This window comes from Cydia pomonella, chromosome 3 (genome assembly GCF_033807575.1).
Source record: "Cydia pomonella isolate Wapato2018A chromosome 3, ilCydPomo1, whole genome shotgun sequence".
NCBI classification, from domain to species: Eukaryota; Metazoa; Arthropoda; class Insecta; order Lepidoptera; family Tortricidae; genus Cydia; species Cydia pomonella.
In genome coordinates this window covers 17,116,389-17,142,264 of record NC_084705.1, presented here as the reverse complement: position 1 = coordinate 17,142,264, position 25,876 = coordinate 17,116,389, and the positions used below count along the sequence as shown (strand labels likewise).

The 25,876-nt window shown below is 40.0% G+C and overlaps 2 protein-coding genes across 2 annotated transcripts in view; both read left to right on the top strand.

The window, feature by feature from the left end:
- LOC133516201 (ATP-dependent RNA helicase DHX30-like) overlaps window positions 1-25,876 on the top strand; it is a 45,483-nt gene that overhangs the window by 5,014 nt on the left and 14,593 nt on the right. The window contains exons 6-18 of the mRNA XM_061848999.1: window positions 2,426-2,476; window positions 3,997-4,141; window positions 16,476-16,668; window positions 17,108-17,225; window positions 17,585-17,741; window positions 18,293-18,452; window positions 18,761-18,912; window positions 19,707-19,870; window positions 20,381-20,461; window positions 21,873-21,945; window positions 22,330-22,466; window positions 22,921-23,109; window positions 25,539-25,700. Coding sequence (XP_061704983.1) covers window positions 2,426-2,476; window positions 3,997-4,141; window positions 16,476-16,668; window positions 17,108-17,225; window positions 17,585-17,741; window positions 18,293-18,452; window positions 18,761-18,912; window positions 19,707-19,870; window positions 20,381-20,461; window positions 21,873-21,945; window positions 22,330-22,466; window positions 22,921-23,109; window positions 25,539-25,700 — 1,782 coding nt within the window. The remainder of the gene's footprint in view (window positions 1-2,425; window positions 2,477-3,996; window positions 4,142-16,475; window positions 16,669-17,107; window positions 17,226-17,584; window positions 17,742-18,292; window positions 18,453-18,760; window positions 18,913-19,706; window positions 19,871-20,380; window positions 20,462-21,872; window positions 21,946-22,329; window positions 22,467-22,920; window positions 23,110-25,538; window positions 25,701-25,876) is intronic.
- Window positions 11,754-15,461, top strand: LOC133516196 (solute carrier family 22 member 13-like). The gene is made up of 3 exons (XM_061848991.1): window positions 11,754-12,295; window positions 12,952-13,078; window positions 13,548-15,461. Exons 1-3 carry the CDS (start codon window positions 12,230-12,232, stop codon window positions 14,126-14,128), a joined length of 774 nt encoding a protein of 257 aa, XP_061704975.1. The 5' UTR covers window positions 11,754-12,229; the 3' UTR covers window positions 14,129-15,461.

The following is a 25,876-nucleotide window of genomic DNA, read 5'->3' as shown; positions in this document are numbered from 1 at the left end:
ACCCCGTAATCGCGAAAAAAATGACAGTTTTTCCATAGAAAACATTAACATGCGATTCACCAAAATGTATGAGAGAACACTGAGAACAGATTGTTTTTCGCGATTTCGGGGTTAGCCTTTGTCCACAGTTGTTTAGTATGCCCTACATATCCACACCTCAACGTATAGCAATTTCATACTGTATAGAAATCTAGGACCTGGAGACCTCCCATTTAACTCGCTTAGTCTTTGCTTCATATTTCGTCACGTGACAACCAAAACTCACTAATTACCACAGCAAGTTCATAACCGTAGTGAAACGTATTATTAGTACCATAATAAGGTTGATTTTCGTTTAATTATTTTTTTGTAGGTGATTGATTAGTGATTTTTGGTTGTAATTTCAGTTCATAACTCAAAAATAAATTCTTACATTTCTTACGTTAATCCGATTAGGCATTTGAGCACAAGTTGGCTTCAATAATCTCATCTCGTCAATAGGCCTCTGCCGCGTCCTCTTTTTGAGACTTATAAATTTTTAACCCTATTATCGCCATTTCCCCGCAGATGTCTTTTTTACAAGCTTTTATTTAACTTGCCCTGTTACTATGATACTTGGTTTGTTAGTTAGTGTGGGTCAAATCTTGGAAGCAATATTTGACCCACTTCCTGATTTCCGATTGAGCTCAAAATTTATTTGCATGCATATGTAATTTGGGTGACAATGCAATATGATGGTACCATCATCGAGCTGATCTGATGATTGAGACAGGAGGTGGCCATAAGAACTATGTAATGAAACAAGGCAACCGTCGCAACCTTATTGTGTTTGGACTTTTTAGAATTGTCTCGATAAGAGTTAGTTGCCTGTGGTAAAATGTACAGTCAGCGCAGCGATAAAATAATAATAATAATTCAGGTATAGGTACCAACCCATAAGAAACATTACAAAATACAATTCAAATATAGAAATAAAGTGACTAAAATACATTAAATAACAAATTTAACAGCTACAAACATAATTAATGACTACAAAAAAAAAAAATTAAATAATGAATAGCGGCACTAGGTAGAAATCATTACTTTGTTTGGCCAGTGATGATTTCTACCCAGTGTTTTGTCATGGGGCAGTTCAAGCGCTCAGCGAACATGCTCAGGATGGTGTTGGAGCTGCCGCGTACTCTGTTCAGCAGTGACGCTACTCTCTTCCTTCTGACGGCGTGAAAGCCATCAGTGCGCACCTCTGCGAACATACCCGACGCACTGCAGCGTCGTGGCAGCTTCATCAGCATCCTGAATATGTTATTATATAGAACCCTGAGCGTGTTGTATGTGTGCTGCGTATGACTCACACCCACAGGCTGCTGGTGTAGAAGGTTTGGCAATAAGCCCTAAATAATGTGATTTTTACTTCCTTCGTACACCGAGCGAACCTGCGGGCAATCATATTACCTCGCACAGACAAGGCCCTCCTCTCCCTCTCTATATCCGCATCGTCTCCCAAGTCCGGCGTGACTATGTGCCCTAGAGATATTTTTCATCACACTTGCTCGAAAAAGATCTTATTTCATGCAGGTGTGCTGAAGGACAAAGGCCTATTTTGTTCCCGCGGGAGTTATGGATTGTGAAAAAAAGCTATAACTCCCTAGGGAGTTACAGCTTTTTTTTTTTTTAATTTATGTCACTTATTCATACAATCCAAGTAGCATAGTTGAGTTTTACTTTTAAAATTATTTAATTTGATTAATTTAACAGCCGATTAAAATATTTTTACTTAATTTTCAATCGTGGCTGAATGCTGAATAGGTCTGTGCCTTCGATGCCTCACCTGCCAAGAAATTACAAAATGGCGGACGAATGTTTGATATGTCACCGTATTTAAGAATTATTTCGCTTAAAATTTAGTTTTTTCTTCGCAAGTGTGATGAAAAATATTGTGTGTAACGCCGGGGGTAAGAATATTGCAAACTCGGGGCTTAAATTCCATCCAACCTGCACCTGTCGGCAATTACCACCCTCGTATCCAAAATTTCACTTCCCCCCTCGTTGCACAATGTACTATAAACTGGTCCGCTACCTTTAGTGGAACGCCGCCCAACATTACTGGAAGCACAACTTTCGGGTTATATTTATTCGATTTAAATATCATAACTTCACTCTTTTTAGAGTTGTATCTCAAGCCATGTTGCTCGGCATAGTTCTCACATTTGCTAACCAGTTGCCTGATTGTGTTGATGGAGGGACCCAGCAGCACCATGTCATCAGCTTAGCTAATATTATTGATACTGACACCGTCAATATGTCATCCTACATGCATGCTGCTCAGTTCCTTGATCAGCTGGTTTACATAAAAAAAAAGAAAAAAGTTTGTACCATAAATTATATTTTTGGCCAAAACTTATTCGTTCTCGTATTAGAATGCATGTCGTTATATTTTTTGTTTCAGATGAACAACTAGAAAAAACTGATACGAAGAAGGACCCTGATGATTTATCAGGTATTTAAACGGATTAATTAATAAGAATGCCGTTTAGTAGCAATTTGGTGCACCTGTTAAGCTTATAAATGTCTAATAAATAAATAAATAAACAATTAATGAAAAACCCCATATTTCATTTCCACACGACACGTCTCATATTGTGCTCTAATTTTTAAATAACAATAGGAAATGGGGCATTTTTTGTGTTACTATATACTTAAAGAATCATTGAAATGGAGAGCATTTTGAGAAATTCAAGTATTTTGCTTACTTAAGATGTTTTATTTTTTATATGATGAAAGATCTACATAATATGATTATGGGTCTTTGCTTTGACTCAAACTGTTTCCAGTAGTGAAAAATGGGTGCATTACATTTTATATAATAACTTTCCTATATTATAGTTAGGTATATCGTTATTTGGAATAATTATGTATATTAAGTAATAATTTTATATTAACTAATCAACGATACGCATAAACTTATTCGTGGTATAATGGTCATATCTTTACATTTCGTGTAATACATAATACTGCTATAATTATCACATACTATAGAGCATATAAGTTATAACTAGTGATATGATATAATTATATCAAGTCCCCCGGAAAAGTCTGTTAGGTCAGTTAAAACTGCGACCTAGCAGAATCGAATAGATGTCTAACAAAAAGTAGGTAGGTAGTAGGTTAGTAGACTTGCGATCCCCACAGAATCGAATATCTACCATAAAGTAGGACAGGTTAAGTTAGAACTGCGTCCTCGTAATAGTTATTTGTTTTACAAGGGGGCGAAGTTGTTGTTTAACCGCTCGTGCTAATATTGGTACTCGAGCAAGCGAAAGATTCCGGAATTGGTATCTTGAGCGTTGCGAGGGTTTCAAGGCACGAGAGCTAAACAAACTGCCTCCGAGTGAAACACAACATTTTTCACTACACCAATGCGAGGATAATACTAAACTATGAAACACCAAAAAAATCAAATCAAATCCAAATGAACGTAATAAATATGTATCATTCAAAGTCAGTTCTACCAGCCAACATAAAGAAACAAATCAAAATTTGCATTCAATTACTTTGCCCCACATGTGGATAAAAAGCATTTTTCTCATTAGTTTTTGAACAATCAAGAGGGTATTTACGTGTGGTGTGGTGTGGTGAAAAATTATTTTACAAACAACATGTCAAAACGTGTAACTTATACAATATTGTAATATTTAAATTAGCCACATTCAGTGTTTAACACATAACAAGTTACAAATTGTTATTTGAATGTCTTTATAATTATTAAAATTGTGTAAAATATGTACCTACCTATGACGATATATAAAAATATTATATTACTAAAGACATTATAGGTACATTGTGTCTATACTAGATAAAAAATCTTTTTAAATAGGCATTATTCCCATATTATGGCAAATGTATGATAGTTTTTTTTATGATTAAGTAATATTAAACATTACACACCCGTGAGGAATATAGTACTATCTATTGTTTGCGGTGATGAGTTTCATCCTTAAATTACTTTTTATCCAATAGAATCGAAAATCGCCGTGCATCCTGTGTACGGCAGGCACATATCACCGCCGACAGAGACGGCGCTCGACAGAAGAAAGAGACAGCTGATGAAATCATTTCAAGTCTACGACGAAGAACGCACACCACTACCTATTGATGAATACAGGCAAGTTATAGCTGTATTATGCCAACCCGTTAGGTGAAAGGTATGCGCATGGTGCTATAAAAAAGTGCCTTATGTATTAAGGCATAAGGTATCGATTTGATTGTCAATTTCTGTTTCTGTTCTGCTTTCCATCTCTGTCTTTTGTACTAATCTAAAAAACGCTGTACACGTTTGACGTTTGTGTGACGTTTCTGTCCGCTTACGTCGTGTGACGTCAGGAAATGAAACTTGAAGTGAATGTTACGTAGGATAACAAAGGTACTTTTGCGGTTGGTGCAAGTTTGGTCTGCTTTTTCTTCGAGAAAATAGTAAGATACCGCAGGTGGTTTGGTAATCGTCTTTGGTAATATAGGAGAGCTAGAAATCGAGCTTTATGGATACCTCGCCAACAGTGTGGCATGTTACTATAAAATTTGTAACTTAGGAAAATTGTTTGTTTGCATAGATCACTTTGTGTTTAGCCTTTTATTATGAATCTCTATTGCTGATGGTAACAGTACGGTGTAAATGATTATTTAACCGCCGGTAATATTAAGTTTGTGGGCGGTGTTATACGTCAGTTGAATAAAAGTGAGCGCGTTTACGTCAGAGCAGCTGATCGGACCAATTTCACTAGTTTCTCTTCGTCGTAAGGAGGTTACGGTGTCAGCTCGACCGGGATTGGGGTCGCGCGACCGTTCTCTTTTGACATTTTGGCGCGAAACTTAAGCGGGAAAGTATTGAACTGTCAAAGTCGATCCGTCACTTCTTAGTTTTTAGGGTTCCGTACCCAAAGGGTCAAACGGGACCCTATTACTGAGACTTCGCTGTCCGTCCGTCCGTCCGTCCGCCCGTCTGTCACCAGGCTGTATCTCATGAACCGTGATAGCTAGACAGTTGAAATTTTCACAGATGATGTATTTCTGTTTCCGCTATAACAACAAATACTAATAACCGGCCAAGAGCATGTCGGGCCACGCTCAGTGTAGGGTTCCGTAGTTACTCTTCCGTCACAATAAGCTAAACTGGAGCTTAAAGTATAGTAAATTGTTAACCAAGGGATGAAACGGTACCTTTTACCCGAGTTAATCAAATAGGCAAATTTGCATAATCAGTACCTAATTAAAGTAAGTCTTTTTACTATGAAGGGAAAACTTTTTGCGATAACTCAAAACAGCTAAACTGATCATGTCCGCTATAGTTTTCATTTTATGTCTTTCTTAAGCTCTACTTCCACGATTTTTTTCATATTTTTTGGACCTATGGTTCAAAAGTTAGAGAGGGGGGGACATATTTTTTTTTTTCGGAGCGATTATCTCCGATTATATTCACTTTATCAAAAAATGTTTCTTGAAAACCCCTATTAGTTTTGAAAGACCTTTCCAACGATACCCCACACTCTAGGGTTGAAGCGAAAAAAAATTTCACACCCACTTTACGTGTAGGGGAGGTACCCTAAAAAAAAAAATTTTTAGATTTTATTGTACGACTTTGTCGGCTTTATTGATTTATATATCCATGTCAAATTTCAGCTTTATAGCACTAACGACCACGGAGCAAAGCCTCGGACAGACAGACAGACAGACAGACGGACATGGCGAAACTATAAGGGTTCCGTTTTATGCCATTTGGCTACGGAACCCTAAAAACAGAATAAAATAAATATTTAAGGGGGCTCCCATACAACAAACATTTTTTTTTGCCATTTTTAGGGTTCCGTACCCAAAGGGTCAAACGGACCCTATTACTGAGACTTCGCTGTCCCTGTCACCAGGCTGTATCTCATGAACCGTGATAGCTAGACAGTTGAAATTTTCACAGATGATGTATTTCTGTTGCCGCTATAATAACAAATACTAAAAACAGAATAAAATAAATATTTAAGGGGAGCTCCCATACAACAAACATATATTTTTTTGCCGTTTTCATAATTAATGGTACGCAGCCCTTCGTGCGCGAGTCCGACTCGCACCTGCCCGATTTTTATAAATAATGGTACTGAACCCTTCGTGCGCGAGTCCGACTCGCACTTGCCCGGTTTTTTTTCTTTACATGCTAGGTGGAAACCATGTTGTTTCTTATTACTAGTAACTGTGTTGTTTTAATTTGTTTTGCTTTGTATATTGTTTATGGAGTTTCGGTTTTTTTCATATAGGAAACTTTGGAAAACAAAAAATCCATAAAATCCATATTGTCAATTATAATGACCTAGAATCCCTGGGGATAATACATCCTCAAGCTGTTTTGTTTCTTTCATAAATTGTGTGTGTCAGGATGATGACGGGTGGACCTCAGACAACAAATTACCTACCTCTTCCTAGAATGTTCTATATGTAAATTTAAATAGAATTACCTATTATGGGACAAATGTGTACAAAGGCGAACTTATCCCATTAAGGGATCTATCCCAACTAACCTTTAAGCAACTGAGAGAGATAAATAGAAGATGTTAGTCAAATAAAGACAATTTTACACAATTTGACCTAGTCCTGCAGTACCTAAGCTTAATAAGGCTTCTATTGCGGATACTAGACGACAATATATTGTAATAGATATATATTTAAATATATATAAAACATCCATAACTCAAGAAAAAATATCTGTAATAACAGAAATTAATGCCTTTACCAGGATTCTAACCCGGGACCTCTTGCTTCTTAGGCAGGGTCACTACAGACTAGGCTAGAAGGCCGTTATATATTTTATATAAAAAAGAAATATTTAAATATAAATTTCTTGGAAGTATTTAAATAAAAAATTGATGGGAATGTTATCATGTTTCCTGCTCATAGTGCCCATTGTATACATTTTTATACTAAAATACGTCAATAAATATCGTCACTTCGAATCACCGACATTGCCAGTTAACCCCGGTAATTGGCCATTCTGTGGCAGGAGTCCTGTTCCCGTAACCCCGTTTCGCGTCCCCGATTCAACCGGCGGCCCACTTGCCCGACCCCGTCCGCGCGCTCGCGGCCCGTGACCTTCGCTAGGTCACCCCAATCCGAGACCTCTGCGATTTGACCTTGACTGTTTAGGCATATGTTTGGTGGGATGTTGAGACACAGCTATTTGGCTTCTTATCTGACCTTGAAATGTACCTAGTATCGCGATAGATGAAATATTGGGAATATGGTTATTTGGCCTTGACTTGTAAGCACCATCATTTTTTGTTAAATTATTGATATGTAATTGTTAACCTGCTAGTTGCTTGATAGATTTTCCAGGGTTCATAAAATTCTTAATTTCAATGTTATTTTGAGTCAACAGAAGTAAGGAGCTTTCGTAATTTAATTAACTGCAATAAAACCGTCAATCATGTCGTGAGTCATGTCATTAGTTAACCAAAGCCATGGGATTTATTATTTGCTCCGTACTGACCCGTATCGTTAACCACGATTTTAATGAGGCCTTTTTTTATAACAGGAGCAGTAAATAATGATCGGGTGCAACAAGTGACCCCTCTACTACTTAATAGGGTGCAAATGCTATACCATTAAAACTATTATAAAAAAAAAGATTAGGATTAAAATACAATTTTGTCATAAGGAGGACGTAATTCAAAAAATACAAGAAGGTCCATAAATATATTAAATGCGATAAGTAATAACGTAGAAGTTCCTACGTAGTTTCAGTTTGCTATCTGCTAAATTTTGATCGTAATACCTACTTATGCTACTTCTCAGTCTAACAGATAATTGCTTCCTTGTTTTTGCCGGACTGTAAGCAGGTCTACGAGTATTATAAGTTAGATTTAAAGTGTTACTTTCGATAGGTACTGACGATTTTGACGTAGACGTCATGACGCATCATCAAGCGACAGTGTTCATAGAAATTGAAAGTGATCTTACTTTCAACCTCGCTCACTTTGTTACTTTTGTAACCTGGTTTCCATTTAGAGCCAAGTAAGAACAAAGCGCGGAAAACCTTAAAAAAAAAACATAAAACTGCAAAAAAATTTGAAGGTGTTTTTTTATGCCATCCAAACTGTATTTTGAACAATAAACACTTCTGAAAAGTAAATTTAATAATAAGCAAACCAGTCGTTGGCGACTTATATCTTTATAATGTGTGCTCTACTCCAACGCACTGGAATTCTTGATCTCTAGTACCTACTTATACATATATTCCCCCTGCGACGATCAACGTTTTACTCGTGCATGCCTCTATAGTATGATACTGCAATGACTGACGAATTTGACGTAGAAGCTATACGTCATGAAGTGACAGCGTTAATAGAAATTGAAAGTGCTCTCGCTTTCAAGTACTTTCAATAGCCGAAAAATTACTACGTCACATCGTTCACTTTCCCACTTTTAAATGTAGGTTTTTAGAGCATGAAGCTGACAGACTCAGCTAATGCAATAAATAAATAAATATAAGACATTCTTAAACACTCTTTAATTCATCTGTAATTTAATGTCCTGTATCTTGCTAAAACAGGTTTTTTTTTTAATATTTCAATTATTTTTCCATGTCATGTGTTGCAAAAGCATCAACAATGAAGACGAGATAATCGAGTAAACATCAATTAAGACACCTAATTTGGTCGTATTTGTGCAAACTGGTACCTACATAGGTACATCTCTTTTTCCTTCTCTATTCTATCCTGTAACTGTTTTATTCCAAATATCCTTACGTCTAAGCTGACGTTATGAATTCTTATTGCTCTGTTATACTTTCTTTGATATCTGTACGCTGGAGACAGATACTAATAGCGCAAGTTCATAACAAACCGGGGTGTGAATGATACAATTGGCAGTACATATCTGGAATAATTCTCCACTTAATTGCTCGTAGCTACGAGTATGTGCAAATTGAGAGGAAAATAAAACCGATGGTCTCTTGAGGGCCCAAATTTGCCAACCATTTGACATTCTGTCAACTGTCACATAAGTAATGTGTCGTGTAGCCGGCGACTGCCACTGGCATGCACACAGCCAACAAATTGCATCGCTTTCCATGTACAAACAGTGATCCTATGGATTATAGAAGGTAGAGGTAAGGAATGCAATCTCCATAGGCAGAACGGTTGCAAAAATGTCCAGGTGTCAGCTATAAATAATAGTTTCAAAACTCTCCAGAGTAGCTAAGAACCTAGGCGTTATTGACGGAGTAAAGTGCGATGTCTATGATTTGTTTTTTTTTTCTAAATATTCTCTGTATCGTACTTATTTAAGGTTTTTTGACGGACACTTTGGTACATGGAGATTTCATTCCTTAACCTCTACCTTCCATACTATGGATGTCGAAGATTTTGATGTTAAGCCTAGGTATACTTCATGAAGTGAAATGTTCATAGAAATCGAAAGTGCTCTCACTTTTAACCGCCGAAACTATCGATACGTCACTCTGTTCACTTTCTTACTTTTACTTGATAAAGTAAGTTTTAAATTCAAATAACTTCAATATGAAAAATAAAAATAACCGGCCAAGAGCATGTCGGGCCACGCTCAGTGTAGGGTTCCGTAGTTACTCTTCCGTCACAATAAGCTAAACTGGAGCTTAAAGTGTAGTAAATGGTACCTTTCACCCGAGTTAAACAAATAGGCAAATTTGCATAATCAGTACCTAATTAAAGTAAGTCTTTTTACTATGAAGGTAAAACTTTTTGCGATAACTCAAAATCAGCTAAACCGATCATGGCCGCTATAGTTTTCATTTAATGTCTTTCTTAAGCTCTACTTCCACGATTTTTTTCATATTTTTTGGACTTATGGTTCAAAAGTTAGAGGGGGGGGGGACACATTTTTTTTTTCTTTCGGAGCGATTATCTCCGAATATATTCACTTTATCAAAAAATGTTTCTTGAAAACCCCTATTAGTTTTGAAAGACCTTTCCAACGATACCCCACACTCTAGGGTTGAAGCGAAAAAAAAAAATTCACCCCCACTTTACGTGTAGGGGAGGTACCCTAAAAAAAATTAAATTTTTAGATTTTATTGTACGACTTTGTCGGCTTTATTGATTTATATATCCTTGCCAAATTTCAGCTTTCTAGCACTAACGACCACGGAGCAAAGCCTCGGACAGACAGACAGACAGACAGACAGACAGACAGACAGACAGACAGACAGACAGACAGACGGACATGGCGAAACTATAAGGGTTCCGTTTTATGCCATTTGGCTACGGAACCCTAACAAGAGGTTAAAATAATTCCTAAAACGGCCCAAGCTAAAGGATTACCAACCCTCTAATAATAAAGCATGCTCTAGAAGAATCCAAAGGACTTTAACCGAGGTATTCCTAAATATATTTCAAGACTGCAATGTATTTTATGCATAAAAAATTGCGGATCGGTTTTCGTAGGCGCTTTACGTTGCTGGCAGAGTGTTCGTGTAATATATTTTTTACTCGAATACGAGAAGGTTTACTTTGATAGTCTATGTATGTATATGGGTATATTTGTGTTTACGAATGAAACCGTAATTGGGTTAACTACCTATAAAAGAAATATTTACGTTTGATAAACAACGCTCTCAAATTTACACCTCTAATGTAAATAATGGGAATGAACTTCGGAAATTAAATAATAAAATTATAATAAAACACAAAAAGAGGTGCACTAATCTGTTATGGAGTTAGGTATAATTATATCCTAAATATGGCTTTTTAGGGTTCCGTACCCAAAGGGTCAAACGGGACCCTATTACTGAGACTTCGCTGTCCATCCGTCCGTCCGTCCGCCCATCCGTCTCTCACAACTCTCTCTCTATCTTATGAACCGTGATAGCTAGATAGTTGAAATTTTCACAGATGATGTATTTCTGTTGCCGCTATAACAACAAATACTAAAAACAGAATAAAATAAAAATTTAAGGGGGGCTCCCATACAAAAAACATAATTTTTTTATAAATAATTGTACGGAACTCTTTGTGCGCGAGTCCGACTCGCACTTGCCCGGTTTTTTATTTATTTTTCTACTTACTTGTTTAATCTAATAATAATTTCTCATTTCTTTATTCTTAGCCTGGCCTATTTTTGTACTGCTGGCCAAAGGCATATCTCTTCTTTTTCTCCGCTCAAGAAACGAGTAGAAAGCAAACCGCTTTTTGTTTTTTAGCCGACTTCATAAAAGGACGTAGTAGTAGGTTTTTTGTTTGACCACAGAAGTCTCAGAACATCGTTTCTGGACCACATAGAAAAAAATCGGTTAAAAGTATATATAGTCCCAGATAGAATAGACAGTTGCCAGAGAGCTCAACGAGGGTGCGGAGTGTTAGGGTTGGCGACGCGCATGTAACTCCCTTGGAGTTGCAGACGTACATAAGGCTACGGAGACTACTAACCATCAGGCGGGCTGTATGCTTGTTTGCCACCGACTTGGCTTCTACGTTTAGTACGTTTAGTTTGTCAAGTAAGTAAGAAAGGATTGTAAGGAACATTTTTGTCAAGGTCCAGTTCTGATAATGGGTTCAATTCAATTAAATTACTTACCTAAATTCAAATGAGGAACGCCGTCGTAAACGTCGGGTATTTTTGAAGTTTCTATGTCTGGATCTGCGCGAATTTTTTTGTGACATGACTGTTTGGCCAGACAGGAACGAATGCGTCTGCAGAGGGCCTACCGCGAACCACGTTCGACGTGTTGCCTCCTTGTCACACTTACGTACGAATTTACAAGTGCGATAGACAGGCAACACGTCGGACGTGGTTGACGACAGGCCCTCAGATTGTTGGCTCACAAAAACTTGAATCTAAATAATGGAAAATAAACACTTTAAAAAGACCGGCTTCAAAATAGGATAGTTAAAAATATTTTCCCTTTTGTATGCGCCAGCAACTGATATGTTTGAAGTCGGTGCCAAACCCAATTTTGAGAAGGCAGGAGGTCCATAGCCAAGAGGTCTGACTGCTAGGTATATCTGAGTATCTGACTAATCAAACAAAGCAGCGAGTCGCTCGGACTGGCCTGCGTAAAGGATCAACTTTCTTTCAATATATTGAGTCGACTTAATTTCCTCCCAGTCTCCAGTTCTCCGCGGCCCTTTGCGCTCGCGTCGTTTTTCATACGTACGTATTTATGTAGACCAGTTTGTCTACACTTATAGGTTCAACTTACTCACTAACTTCAGTTTGAGGAACATCAGTTTAAGAAAACGCCATGGACGAACTTATAATTGAAACTAGAAATGATAATCAAGAAAGCGAAAAATTTAAGAATAAAGAGGTACATAGTCACATTTTATTCTAAAAACGCTTGTTTTCTATTACTGAGACTTTTTTAATTTATTCAAATATTTTGAGACCCTTGTTCCGTTGTTCCTTGTTCATACAAGTACATATGTCGATTTCTGCTATGTAATGAAATCATACATATGTAATTAACAATTTGAGGTTATGTGTGGTACTCGTGTGGTACTTACTCGCAATCATGTTATTGTTGTATGGTTGCACTTAGTACTTTGGATTTCTTGTTCAAATAAATAACAACATAATACTTTTATGATACTAAGAACCGGTTTGCGCATTGAGATAAATGCAGCGTAGTGCGTATATTTTTCCTCGTCTCACATCTCTTGGGAGAAACCATTGACCGGTTTGAATTACGGCAAAGTAAATTATTTCGCGCTGGATGGTATCGAGATCAAAATATAATTTCTTAAAACTATTTTTAAGTCTTTAAATAGTTAATCGATTTGATTCCTGGGCCACTTTTTATCCAATCATACTCGTATGAAAGCCATAAAGAATCTCATGAGGATTGTCCCTGTGATTATGGAAGAAGTGGCCCAGAAAACAAATGATTACCTACTACTGCACTGACAGCCCCTGCAGAAGCAGCTAATAACTCTTCGACAGGGATAATATTTTGTCTTGTTTCAGCCTATTGTACTTGTACCGATTATATGTCTGTCGTTGTTGCAAGGAATTTCATCCACTGTTGATTTGAACACAATACTTTTTGCTCGTGGAAAAGGTGACTATTCTTGGAAAGCACTTGAATATTATGGTAAGTTTGTTTACATAGCTCATATAAAAAAATACTGACATATTCTGTTTTTAAACTAGGATACCGGAGTAATCCGGTATTCATAAATCTTTGTTTAATATTGTCCAGTAGCCATATCCGCTTTATTAAGTCATCTACAGACGTTACAACAAATGGTATGCGATTTTAAATAATAAATAAGTAAGTAAACACTTTATTGTACGAGAAAAATAAATATTGATTACATCAGATAGAATATAATTGGGTAGTACAAAGGCAAACTATACCTAAAGTAAGATAATTGCTGGCTAAGTATGAAAACGTATGAACAACGAATTCAATTGATCGACCAAATGCTGCAATGTATTGCAAATCGCATGTAATTGTCAGTGACGTTTGGAGAGACCATATTTTTTCTTAAAATATTGACATTACCATTACATATTGCCACTATAATATGCGAGTAGGTATAAAGGTATTTTTGTTTCAGGAATATTAAATACAATAGGTTTAATACCAGGACTACTCCTAGTACCGTTCATGATAGACGTCCACGGACGCAAGCCTGCCTTCACACTGCTATTTTTTCTCAGCCTGCTGTATTTCATTATAAATTACTTTCCATATCAACAGCCATTGTCTGTAGTAGGCAATCTTATTGTAGCCATAATTAAGGGAGGAGTTAGGATAATAACCACTTTAGCTATCTGTGAATACTGTGGCCCGAAACATAGGTTCGCTTACCTTGTTGCCGATGAGACTGTAAAAAATTTAAGTGCTAAAGTAACAAATATATTATATACTACAGGAGTTTTTAATGTAGCATTACCATACGTGTCATCGGGTGCAGCTGTGATAGCACTGACGTGCATGGTATCGGTGTACTGGTGGCCGGAATCTCCATACTGGTTGGCTAGCCAAGGGCGAGTAGAGCAAAGTAGAGCCTCGCTGCTGAGTCTGCGAGCGGAAAGCGAAACTCTTCTGTCTCTCTCTTCTTGTCGCAATTCTCTCTGTCACAGTAGCGAAGTGTTCTTCTTCGGCAAAATCAATCTTAATCACTTTAGACAATGATAATGAATCTGTAGAGCGCCAGTTTTCACACAATACTTACATAGCATTATTTATTACATTATGTGGTAACATAGCTATTTCGCTTCTATTAGTTCTAATGTCGTATAAAATGAAGCGTAAGGTCGTTTATCTTATCGCTTCAGTTATACCTTTGCTTCTAGTTTTAATTTTATCTGTTTGGGTTCATAAAGCACAAACAAATAATAACGCCTTTGCATTTCACGTGACAGTCTTGATTTGTAACTGCTTTATTGATTGCGGTCCATTTAGTCTCAGTCTCGCATTATGTATTGAGGTCATACCTCAAAAATACTACACGTACATTTCGTGCGTTTGTTCCCTCTACTTTTACCTTTCAGCCCTTTATTTCCCTTTACTGTCTTTACAGTATCGTTATAGTTTTCCTTTATATATTTCATTGTACTTATTTACCAGTCTGGCGCTAGTGGCGATGATGCTAATACACTGGTTGTCACCAGAAACACGAGGCATAAACTTATTAAAAATAGAAAATAAATACTTCCATCGACATATTTCGAGATTATAATTTAAATACTGTATAGTATTCAGAAGCATTTTATTTAACATGTCACTTCGGTACCGCGAAATATTTTTTTTCTAGGGGGTAAATTTGCATGTATAATTTGTTTCATGAATCGTCAATACGATTCATGAAACCAATTATACATGCAATACAAATGTAAAGACAGACGTGCTCAAGGCGAACTTTCGTCAGGAAGTGGTCTAAATGCATATTCTAAGTCATAATTTTAGAGAAAACGCGTTTCGTCCAGCACATGTTAACTGACAATTTATAAATCCTATACATAAGTCTGCCAATGGGAGTTAAAGAACTGCGACAGTTGACTGCTGCTAAAGTGGAGTTCAATAGAAAAGACAAATAATGTGAACAAATATGACAGATTTTGTTAGAATTTGACGTATAACCTAAAAGTTTTGCGATGGATGTGTTAATTGAAATATTAATAATTAATATAATTTTTACTCGACATAAATAAAAGTAGTACATACACTGTTGATAAAATCATGGTTGTCCACAAAAAGTGCAAAATTAGTACGAAGAAATGAAGGAAAAGTGGTTTGTTTACATTATTTGTATTTTATATTGGACTCCACTTTACGTTAGTTTACTAGCACCTCTATACCAATTACGTTTAGGTTCATTACTGTAATATGGAAGAGCGAGGTGTCCTGACACAGGTACACAATACTTACTGGGAAGCTCGATTATTTGTTTATCACCTAAGGTTGAAATGAAAATAAATATATTTCAAAATATTATACTATGTAAATAAAGAAAATAAAATAAAAATGGGATAGTTATTTCATTTCTAAACCCTTTCTCACCCCAAAGTAAAGCCATGAAGATATATCGACATTTAAACTGATACTCGAACTTTGTCCTTGTCTGTATATCTGCCTCACCACTCATAACAACCGTATCAGCCACTAGAGAACCAGTTTGGATTACTTATTTAAGCTTGGGACTGTTTACGCGAGAAGACGGTAGTTGAATGAGTTTTCCATGGACTTACGGTTTTTATGCACCGTGGAACCATATACCATAGTAATAGTAACCCATACGACGTGACAGTACGTGGACAAATAATATAAGCCTAATACCGTTTGAGAAATAGGCCCCTGATCTCGTTTCCCACTTCATAGTTTCATATTGGTGCGAGTGACCTGCACAGCACTGCTGCAAATAATGTCAAATCAAGATCAAATTTTTGAAGTTTGTTTGCCATTCTTATGTGTTAGCTACCTATACAAATCTTACTTGCAAGTTTTTATTTTTATTTAGCCTACAAAAGTGTCCCACTGCTGGAGAAAGGCTTCCCTTCTTTCCCGCCATTTGGTCCTATCCAATGCACACTCCCGCCACTCTTTGCAAAATATATCAAGGTCATCCCGCCATCTCCGTTTTGGTTTTCCACTGCCGCGAAATCCACCCTGGGGGCCCCAGTCTGTGGCCAGTTTGGTCCAGCGGTACAGGTGCATTCGGCAGAGGTGCCCTGCCCAGTCCCACTTTAGATTGGCAGCCTTCATACCCACATTCACAATGCCGGTTTTGGAACGCAGTTCGGTGTTTCAAACAGGATCGATTCTGCGAACACCCATTATGATGCATTCCATTCTTTGGCAAACCTTGAGTCTGGACTTTTCAGACTCATTATTTATAGGACATCCTGTACACTAGGTATCTACCCATGTATATGTTTTATTACTTCAATGGCAACTTGAAAGTCACTGATAGCGCTTGGTTAACAATTTTCCTCGTTTCTGCCCTTTTACATGATAGGTACAATACGTTTCATCTTTACAGCGATGAAATATCTTCAGCGATTTCCCACTCCCGAGTTGCGGTAATCGTTGGGGCCGCGGGATGCGGCAAGTCGACTCGGGCTCCTCTCGCCGTATTGCGAAGTTTCCCCGACGCGACGGTGATAGTGTCCGGGCCGCGACGAGTCGCCGCGGTTGGACTCGCGAGGCGGGTCGCCGGCGAGCTGGGAGAGAAGGTTTGTCGGTATACCGTTTAGACATACCCGAAGCTTCTATACATATATTATAATGGGACAAGTAACTCTGGCTCCTTCCGCGTTGTTACGTAATAGCCTCTTCGCATTCATCGCCGCTTTCAACGCGGATCACCGGCGAGCTGGAGGAGGTTTGTCCTCATGCCATTGAGACATAACCCGAAGTTTTTAGATATTATAATGGGACGAGTGACTCGGCTTATTTCGCATTGTTGCATAGTAGCCTCTACGCATGGAGTATCTGCTTAAAAATCACCATTCATCCCGGGCCTACCAACTATCTCAACTTAATCAATCCGAATACCTACCTACCTAATTTAACTATAAAAACAAATATTTCTATTGTAATTTTTTAAATATCCTGCATCCCTAAAGATTAAACTTACAAAGAACTGGCATATTATCTTTATGAATATTTTAGGTGGGCGATACAGTAGGCTACCAAGTGCGTCTAGACTCGAAGCCACCTCGACCTCCTGCGGGCTCTTTACTCTACTGCACGTCCGGAGTTTTGCTTCGCAGGCTACAGGCTAACCCTGGTGAGTTCGATACCCACGCTTGGTAGGTATTGTCTTTGTCATTAGAGTTGGCCTGCCAAAGCCGAAAGCACAAAATTAAAGAGCACTAGAATTCATTACACTACGGTTACGTTTGTAGAATGTGGCTAGAAATATAAAGTTATTGTAAAGTAGTTTCAAGATAGTCATGATCCTAGGGGCCTAGCCAAGATGACAATCGTTGATAGAAAACATCAATCGAAATTTAAATAATGTATGGAAATAGTCATGTGTCTTTTCCTAGTACCTATCTGACATATCGGTATTTTTTTTTCTATTCGTTTGTCTTTGTACAATTGTCATCTTGGCTAGGCCTTCTGTATTATAAACTGGATTGGCAGGTCTTCAAGGATGCAGCCATGTGTTCATCGACGAGGCTCATGAACGCGACGTGAACACCGACATAACGCTACTTCTATTGAAGCGAGCGGTGACCCTCAACCCAGATCTACGCGTGGTCGTCATGAGCGCCACGCTGGACGCAGACGTATTTACGAGGTAAGCTGAAATGAATACAGACACAACGCTGCTTCAACTGAAGTGAGCGGTGGTCCTCAATGCAGATAGTCGTGGTCGTCATGAGCGCAACGCTCGATGGAGACGTATCTACGAGGTAAAGCAACGTGAACACCGCATAACGCTTCTTCTGAATCGGGTGCTGGATCTGGATCCATACGACCTAGCTTATAGCCATAGCGAAACAGTGTCCATTGACAAGCCGAGAAAATATGTTACATAAACATGCCTTCCGGCTGCTTCTCGCTTTTTTCACTGAGCGAGCGCAAATCGTAAAAATACATAATTATGTCTCTCCGGCTGCTTTCCTTTACAGGTCGTATTCTCAACCAATTTTCGTACGTTTTTTGTTTGTTTATAATAATTATACATACAGGAAAAATTTAATTTTTTGACCTATGTAGTCCTATTCCACGTCGATTTATAAAGATAGAGGGAGGAGTGAGACATGTTCTCTTAAGACGTAGCTTCTGTCTCATTTTGACAATGTTTTGTGTTCCAAGTACAACTCAATTTAATTTAATAATTTTCAGATATTTTGACTCATGTCCAGTCGTTGAGGTGCCTGGGCGAACATTTCCTGTGGAAACTTTATATCTGGAGGACATCAAACAGAAATACAATCTGGAGCTTTCCAGCACATTCGAAAACTGCAAAAAAGAAGACGGAAAGCCACATGTTAACTGTCAAGAGGTTTGTAGGTACTTGTTTATGCAATAGATCCTTGTACAGCTGCTCGCTACTGGCGCTCGATCATTAGAGGTAGTGCATGCTCCTGTCGAAGAAAAACGGATCGCAACATTTCGAGCGTTTATTCGACCCGTTTAAAATATTTTTCTCAAACATGCAATGAAATGTCGTCGCTGAACGCTGAATTATATTGTTTTTTTTTGTGGCTGATTGGTTATTGGACCAAAAATATCCGCTAAATAAAATTCGTGCTCCAGTCGCTATGAATTCTCCCGGCTGTTAATTTTCACTTTGACATTTTTATCATACAGGTTGTTGATGTCGTAAAAGCTGTGGACCGAACGGAACCGGAAGGCGCCATTTTAGTCTTCCTGCCCGGTTGGGCCGAGATCAAGCAGGCGAAACTCTTGCTCGACCAGTGCTGCGATGATAGCACGCATCTGGTGTTGCCGGTTCATTCCAGGTTAGTGCACAATCACTTTCTGTCAAGAAGTGACGAAATTAACATTGTTTAGACAAAGTTTTACAATTTTAGTTTAAGATTGCTTGGCGTAGGCATAAATATCGTGTTCAAGTTATTAGCAAAACGTGGCACGTTAGCCTGATTTGGAAATTATGAGTCCGACTTGACCAAACTTAAAAAAAACAATGTTGTTTTCTACTTTTTCCTATAATCAGAACCCGATACCGAATATGCCTTAAACGGATAGCCACTATTTTTGTTACACCTTGTACAGTTGTGTGCAATATAATAGCAGTACATAAGAAAATGTAAATTAAGGGAAAACTATAACTTTAGATCAATAATATTGTTGTTGTATCTTTTTATATAAGTAATTATTCTGCATTACTTGATATTGTTTCAAAATTAACTGTAACCTTTACTTAAATGATATTGGAAGTAAAAAAAAATATCATGAAAATCGGCTGTTTGTACTAAGTTGCGGAAATTCCTATAAAAACGTAAAACCCTACGAAAAAAATACAATTGTGTACTATAATTTTAATTTAGAATCTTTCCTATTATTTCCAATCAAAGCTTTACATCTAAACCCAAGTCATCCAGAAAAAAAATAACTTTTCTATAAGACGATCTTCGTCGCAGAGAGTACTGCTATTATATTGCACACAACTGTAGGTGTGCCCCTAAGTTCATATTGGCATATATCACGGCTAAATTATTTTACGGTATCATTATTTATTATTATTTTATTATTAAGTAAAACAAATATTATTATTATTTTGTTTTGTGACCAGGTTATCTACAACGGACCAAGCCCGTATGTTCTCCAAACCTCTGCCGGGTGTCCGCAAGATAGTACTGGCTACCAACATCGCTGAGACCTCCATCACCATCCCCGACGTCGTTTACGTTATCGACTCTGGCGTACACAAGGAGAACTCACTCAAACAGGGCACCGGTAGGCATTTATTTGTGGACATTTTTACTTAGGAAGATAGTAGTGATGGCCAACATAGCTGACAGTTGAGGCCTCATCACCATACCCGACGTGATGGAGGCATCAGGTCTGCAATAGATAAGCGTTGTATGCCGCTATGAGTCATTAATGTGGCTACAATATTTTTCTCAAATATATAATGAAATATTGATATTATGTTCTTCATATTAAGCTGGGCAGTATCACGTCTCGGGCGCGGCTAGACGAGAGGTCTTCAATGAAATCTCATACAAAATTGCAGGCCGGGATTTTTTTGATTTCCATTTCACATATGTTTGAGACACAACATCAGGTCAGCCATTAAAAAAACTATAAGCAATATTTGCTTTTTGGTTCGTTATGACATGCAGTCATTGTGTTTTTTGTTTTTTTTTTTTATTATTAAATTGCATGTCGTCTGCCTACCCGCGTTTTAGTATTTGCTTGTATATAGGGTGTTCAGGCTTTGAGTAACGTTGTACATGTTCGCAGGCACGGCGAGCCTGGACACGGTGTGGGTGTCGGGCGCGGGCGCGAAGCAGCGCGCCGGGCGTGCGGGCCGCGTGCAAGCCGGTCAGTTCAGTACGCGGCGCGGCGTACACGCTGCCGGCGCTGCCCGCTTCCCTCGGGGGTCGGCAAACTTCGATTGGGACACCAAAAAATTGTTATTTTCATCACACTTGCTCGAAAAAGATCTTAATACATGCAGGTGTACTGAAGGACCTATTTTGTTAAGGTTCTAGTTATGGATTGTGAAAAAAAAAATAGTTTTTTTTAAATTATGTCACTTATGCATACAAACCAAGTAGCATAAATGAGTGTTACCCTTAAAATACTGACGTTTATTATTATTTGTATAAAATTATTCAATTTGATTAATTTAACAGCCGTTTAAAATATTTTTACATAATTTTCAATCGTGGCTGAATGCCGAATAGGTCTAAGATGCCTAACCTGTCAAGAAATTACAAAATGGCGGACGAATGTTTGATGTGTCACCGTATTTAAGAATTATTACGCTTAAAATTTAGTTTTTTCTTCGCAGGTGTGATGAAAAACATAGTGTGTAACTAAAATTCAAAATTTCACTTATCCCCCTCGTTGCACAATGTACTATTGTGCAACAAGAGAGGAATGTTGGTTTTTCTTGCGAGTGTTAATTTTGAGTCCCAAGTAAGCGAAAGATTCTAAGTTAGAATCTTGAGCGTAGCGAGGGACTCAAAAACAAGAGATGTAAAATAACTTTGCTCTCGTGTGACACATACAACTTTTCACCTTAGTAGTGAGAACATATTAAAGGTTAAAAAAAATTCAACATCAAGTAAAGTTAACCACATTCATTTACATTCATGAATGAAAGGCATCATCATGACGAAATCTTCTAGAAATATTCCTGTATTCATGGCCTTCACTAAATTAAAAAGCTACTTTCTACTACGCCCTGGAGTGACGAAAGTCGCACTTTCTCTCACTCCCTGGAGTGACGAAAGTCGCACTTTCTCTCACTCCCTGGAGTGACGAAAGTAGGCTTGTTCGAGCTGATTAGGTGAAAAAATAATTGCCGACCCCTGTTACCGATTCTTAATAAAATGTCAGTATTCGTATCGGCAGGAGAGTTGCGGTGAAATGATTATACATACAGCTTCATAGAGTGCAGTCAAGGTATTAAATATCGACACGGACAAAGTGCCAGAAATATGTATGCACGAAGTTATTGGCCATACATTCAGGTAGTGTACCCATACTCATTTTCGACGCTTTGCTCGTGTCTATATTTAATACCTCGACTGTACTATACGCAGAAACGGTAGTGATTGAATGAACGAGCAAATATGACTCAAAAGTACGATATTTTAACCCCATCACCTCGGATGAAAATTGACCTACAAAAATAAACAAAACAACCAATGCCCAGTATAAAATCTGAAATTTGAAGCTACCTACTTATTGTGCTCTATTTCTGAATCAATGTTATTTTTTTCAGGATATTGTTTCAAACTCTACACTAAACAAAAGGAAAATGATTTTACGCCGTTTTCTACTCCCGAAATACTAAGGTAAGCTAATTTTCAATCTATAGTAAACCTTTATTTCGTACGAAAAATCATTTGTTATTTACCAATCTCTTTTCTGTGAAGGAAAACTCTTTTCTGTAATCCCAATCAGGCCTAGTTGCTCTCTGGGTTGGAAGATTTAATGGCAGTCGCTTTCGTAGAAACTAGAGCCTGTGATAATTGGGATTAGGTTACCGAGTAGACCCCAGGCTCTCCAAAAAGTGGCGTGAAAAAATGCCAGGATTATTCTCTGCTGGCCAAATGGATGTAATTTTCTCTCCACACAACCAAAACCGAACTGTTTACGAAATACATTATTTTACATTAAATAATTTTAAAAAAACTGACCACAACAATGACCCTGATATTTAATAATTGCAATTACAGGGTACCTTTAGAGCAAACGGTGTTGGATTGCAAGTCGTATGCTCCAGACGATAAGGTAGAAGATTTCTTGTCTCAGCTGCCCGAGCCGCCCTCATCTAAAGCTATACGATTTGCAGTAAATGACCTTATTGATTTAGGTAAACCATTTTAATGTTTTATAATGCCTATTAGCTCAATCCAATGTTGCAGAATGTCGTGTACTTAAACAAATTAATTGATACTAATTTTAAACTGTAACAACAGTTTCTCACTTTAGGTTTGACTAAATTAAGTTAAACTGAACGCAAATGGCACCCTCGTTCTTTACTAAATCAGATGGCAGAAGCTAATGTGCCAAATAGGGTCTGTTTGGAAATAACTTTTTCTTCTCTTTCCGCTCAGACTCTACAAGGATTACACATTTACACAATTACAGTCATACGACTGACATAAGTATTTTTGAGACGTTTCAAATAAAAGTGCAATATTTACACTAGTTGGTGCTTTTTAATATATGCTTTGTCTTCACGTTGAAATAACAAGAATATCAAAGATAAACCATAAACAACCTGTCAATGGACTTGAGGCCATTATAATTCATTTAAATTCTAGGTGCCCTATCTAAAAGTGAGCAACTGACCCGCCTTGGGAGCCTCCTGTCCTCGTTCACAGTGCACCCGCGCCTGGCGCGCGGCCTGCTGGTGGCCTCGGTGCTGGGCAACAGCACGGCCGCCGCCAACGTGCTCACGCACTGCGCCGACAATGTCGAGGTGTTCGCTGACGCTGCCGACAGGAAGGAAGGTATGTAGCTGCTAGTGGCCTCGGTGCTGGGCAACAGCACGGCCGCCGCCAACGTGCTCACGCACTGCGCCGACAATGTCGAGGTGTTCGCTGACGCTGCCGACAGGAAGGAAGGTATGTAGCTGCTAGTGGCCTCGGTGCTGGGCAACAGCACGGCCGCCGCCAACGTGCTCACGCAATGCGCCGACAATGTCGAGGTGTTCGCTGACGCTGCCGACAGGAAGGAAGGTATGTAGCTGCTAGTGGCCTCGGTGCTGGGCAACAGCACGGCCGCCGCCAACGTGCTCACGCACTGCGCCGACAATGTCGAGGTGTTCGCTGACGCTGCCGACAGGAAGGAAGGTATGTAGCTGCTAGTGGCCTCGGTGCTGGGCAACAGCACGGCCGCCGCCAACGTGCTCACGCACTGCGCCGACAATGTCGAGGTGTTCGCTGACGCTGCCGACAGGAAGGAAGGTATGTAGCTGCTAGTGGCCTCGGTGCTGGGCAACAGCACGGCCGCCGCCAACGTGCTCACGCAATGCGCCGACAATGTCGAGGTGTTCGCTGACGCTGCCGACAGGAAGGAAGGTATGTAGCTGCTAGTGGCCTCGGTGCTGGGCAACAGCACGGCCGCCGCCAACGTGCTCACGCACTGCGCCGACAATGTCGAGGTGTTCGCTGACGCTGCCGACAGGAAGGAAGGTATGTAGCTGCTAGTGGCCTCGGTGCTGGGCAACAGCACGGCCGCCGCCAACGTGCTCATGCACTGCGCCGACAATGTCGAGGTGTTCGCTGACGCTGCCGACAGGAAGGAAGGTATGTAGCTGCTGGTGGCCTCGGTGCTGGGCAACAGCACGGCCGCCGCCAACGTGCTCACGCACTGCGCCGACAATGTCGAGGTGTTCGCTGACGCTGCCGTCAGGAAGGAAGGTATGTAGCTGCTAGTGGCCTCGGTACTGGGGAACAGCACGGCCGCCGCCAACGTGCTCACGCACTGCGCCGACAATGTCGAGGTGTTCGCTGACGCTGCCGACAGGAAGGAAGGTATGTAGCTGCTAGTGGCCTCGGTGCTGGGCAACAGCACGGCCGCCGCCAACGTGCTCACGCACTGCGCCGACAATGTCGAGGTGTTCGCTGACGCTGCCGACAGGAAGGAAGGTATGTAGCTGCTAGTGGCCTCGGTGCTGGGCAACAGCACGGCCGCCGCCAACGTGCTCACGCAATGCGCCGACAATGTCGAGGTGTTCGCTGACGCTGCCGACAGGAAGGAAGGTATGTAGCTGCTAGTGGCCTCGGTGCTGGGCAACAGCACGGCCGCCGCCAACGTGCTCACGCACTGCGCCGACAATGTCGAGGTGTTCGCTGACGCTGCCGACAGGAAGGAAGGTATGTAGCTGCTAGTGGCCTCGGTGCTGGGCAACAGCACGGCCGCCGCCAACGTGCTCACGCACTGCGCCGACAATGTCGAGGTGTTCGCTGACGCTGCCGACAGGAAGGAAGGTATGTAGCTGCTAGTGGCCTCGGTGCTGGGCAACAGCACGGCCGCCGCCAACGTGCTCACGCAATGCGCCGACAATGTCGAGGTGTTCGCTGACGCTGCCGACAGGAAGGAAGGTATGTAGCTGCTAGTGGCCTCGGTGCTGGGCAACAGCACGGCCGCCGCCAACGTGCTCACGCACTGCGCCGACAATGTCGAGGTGTTCGCTGACGCTGCCGACAGGAAGGAAGGTATGTAGCTGCTAGTGGCCTCGGTGCTGGGCAACAGCACGGCCGCCGCCAACGTGCTCATGCACTGCGCCGACAATGTCGAGGTGTTCGCTGACGCTGCCGACAGGAAGGAAGGTATGTAGCTGCTGGTGGCCTCGGTGCTGGGCAACAGCACGGCCGCCGCCAACGTGCTCACGCACTGCGCCGACAATGTCGAGGTGTTCGCTGACGCTGCCGTCAGGAAGGAAGGTATGTAGCTGCTAGTGGCCTCGGTACTGGGGAACAGCACGGCCGCCGCCAACGTGCTCACGCACTGCGCCGACAATGTCGAGGTGTTCGCTGACGCTGCCGTCAGGAAGGAAGGTATATAGCTGCTAGTGGCCTCGGTACTGGGGAACAGCACGGCCGCCGCTATCGTTTATTACCTTAAGAGGCTTGATATTAGACATAATCTCGAAACTCTTTACAATAATAAAGGATGTTCAATGAGCAAATGCATAAATATAGGTACATTAATAAACATCACTTTAGTATTCGTGCTTCGAGTTAGCACACGTATGATGATAAGGTTTCACTAAATGTTACTCTTTTGGCAGTTACGTCATTACCTAGCGTCGCCAATATACGTATTAGTAGTAGTTATTTAGGTAGATAGTAGGGTGTAACGGACAATAAACAAATATTTTATTAATAATAATGCGACTTAGTATTGTATACTTACATAGGTATGTGTATTTCAGAGATCCGTGAGATAAAACGCGAGTTTAGCGCAACGTCGGACCACGTGGCCCTGCACTGGATCCAAGAGGAGTATGAGCGCGCGCGCGCGAGGGGCGAAAAGGCAGTCGAAGCGTGGTGTGAGCGCTATGGGTTGAGGAGGGATCGCCTTGCCTACGTTACTTGTAAGTTGCTACATTTTCATTCTGACTAATCATTACCTACGAGACCAAAAAGATAAGGTACATCAAAGAGTAAAGTAAGTATATAGGTAAAGAGAGCCCTCTTGAAGCATTTTATTGAAACTCATTTGAAAGCGCCATCTCTGATCTCATCCCGATGTTAAGTATGTATGTGTGCG

What these genes read in the sequence shown, in the direction of transcription:
- LOC133516196 (XM_061848991.1), top strand. Translation starts at nt 12,230, where the DNA reads ATGGACGAACTTATAATTGAAACTAGAAATGATAATCAAGAAAGCGAA. An exon ending in AAAAATTTAAGAATAAAGAG is followed by an intron (nt 12,296 to 12,951) that starts GTACATAGTCAC and finishes GTCTTGTTTCAG; the next exon opens with CCTATTGTACTTGTACCGAT. An exon ending in GAAAGCACTTGAATATTATG is followed by an intron (nt 13,079 to 13,547) that starts GTAAGTTTGTTT and finishes TTTTTGTTTCAG; the next exon opens with GAATATTAAATACAATAGGT.